At 35.7% G+C, this 361-nt stretch overlaps 1 protein-coding gene across 1 annotated transcript in view; it reads left to right on the top strand.

Moving 5' to 3' along the window:
- Positions 1 to 348, top strand: part of LOC119593907 (leucine-rich repeat protein 1-like) — a gene marked incomplete at its 3' end in the record, with an annotated part of 2,225 nt that extends 1,877 nt beyond the window's left edge. Inside the window, 1 exon segment of the mRNA XM_037942928.1 lies at positions 118 to 348. Within this exon segment, the coding sequence (XP_037798856.1) occupies positions 118 to 348 (231 nt within the window).
- Positions 349 to 361: the final 13 nt, after the last annotated feature.

Genomic DNA, 361 nt, shown 5'->3' with positions numbered 1-361 from the left:
CTTTTATTTTGTTATATGACACTTGTGTATAGGTTGTAGATTGTTTGTGTTTATTATCATCATCTGTATCATCATTGGTATCATCAATATGATTAATGGATTTTATTTTACAAACAGATTAATGATGTTGACCTGACTAGAGTAGAAAATCGCATCATGAAGCTAAAGCGACTGCAGATCTTAGACCTGAGCCAGAACATAATTCAGGTCCTTCCTGTAACAATGAATGAGATGCATAGCCTTGCAGAGTTGCATCTTGCTCATAACAAGATTAAAGGCATCAGTCACCAAGTGTTCACAGGAAAGGTGTCTAAAACATTACGCTTGCTTGACCTTTCTAACAATCATGTAAGTTGGCATG

The sequence above is a fragment of the Penaeus monodon genome, chromosome 33, assembly GCF_015228065.2.
Source record: "Penaeus monodon isolate SGIC_2016 chromosome 33, NSTDA_Pmon_1, whole genome shotgun sequence".
NCBI classification, from domain to species: domain Eukaryota; kingdom Metazoa; phylum Arthropoda; class Malacostraca; order Decapoda; family Penaeidae; genus Penaeus; species Penaeus monodon.
This window is presented reverse-complemented; position numbering and strand designations above follow the sequence as displayed.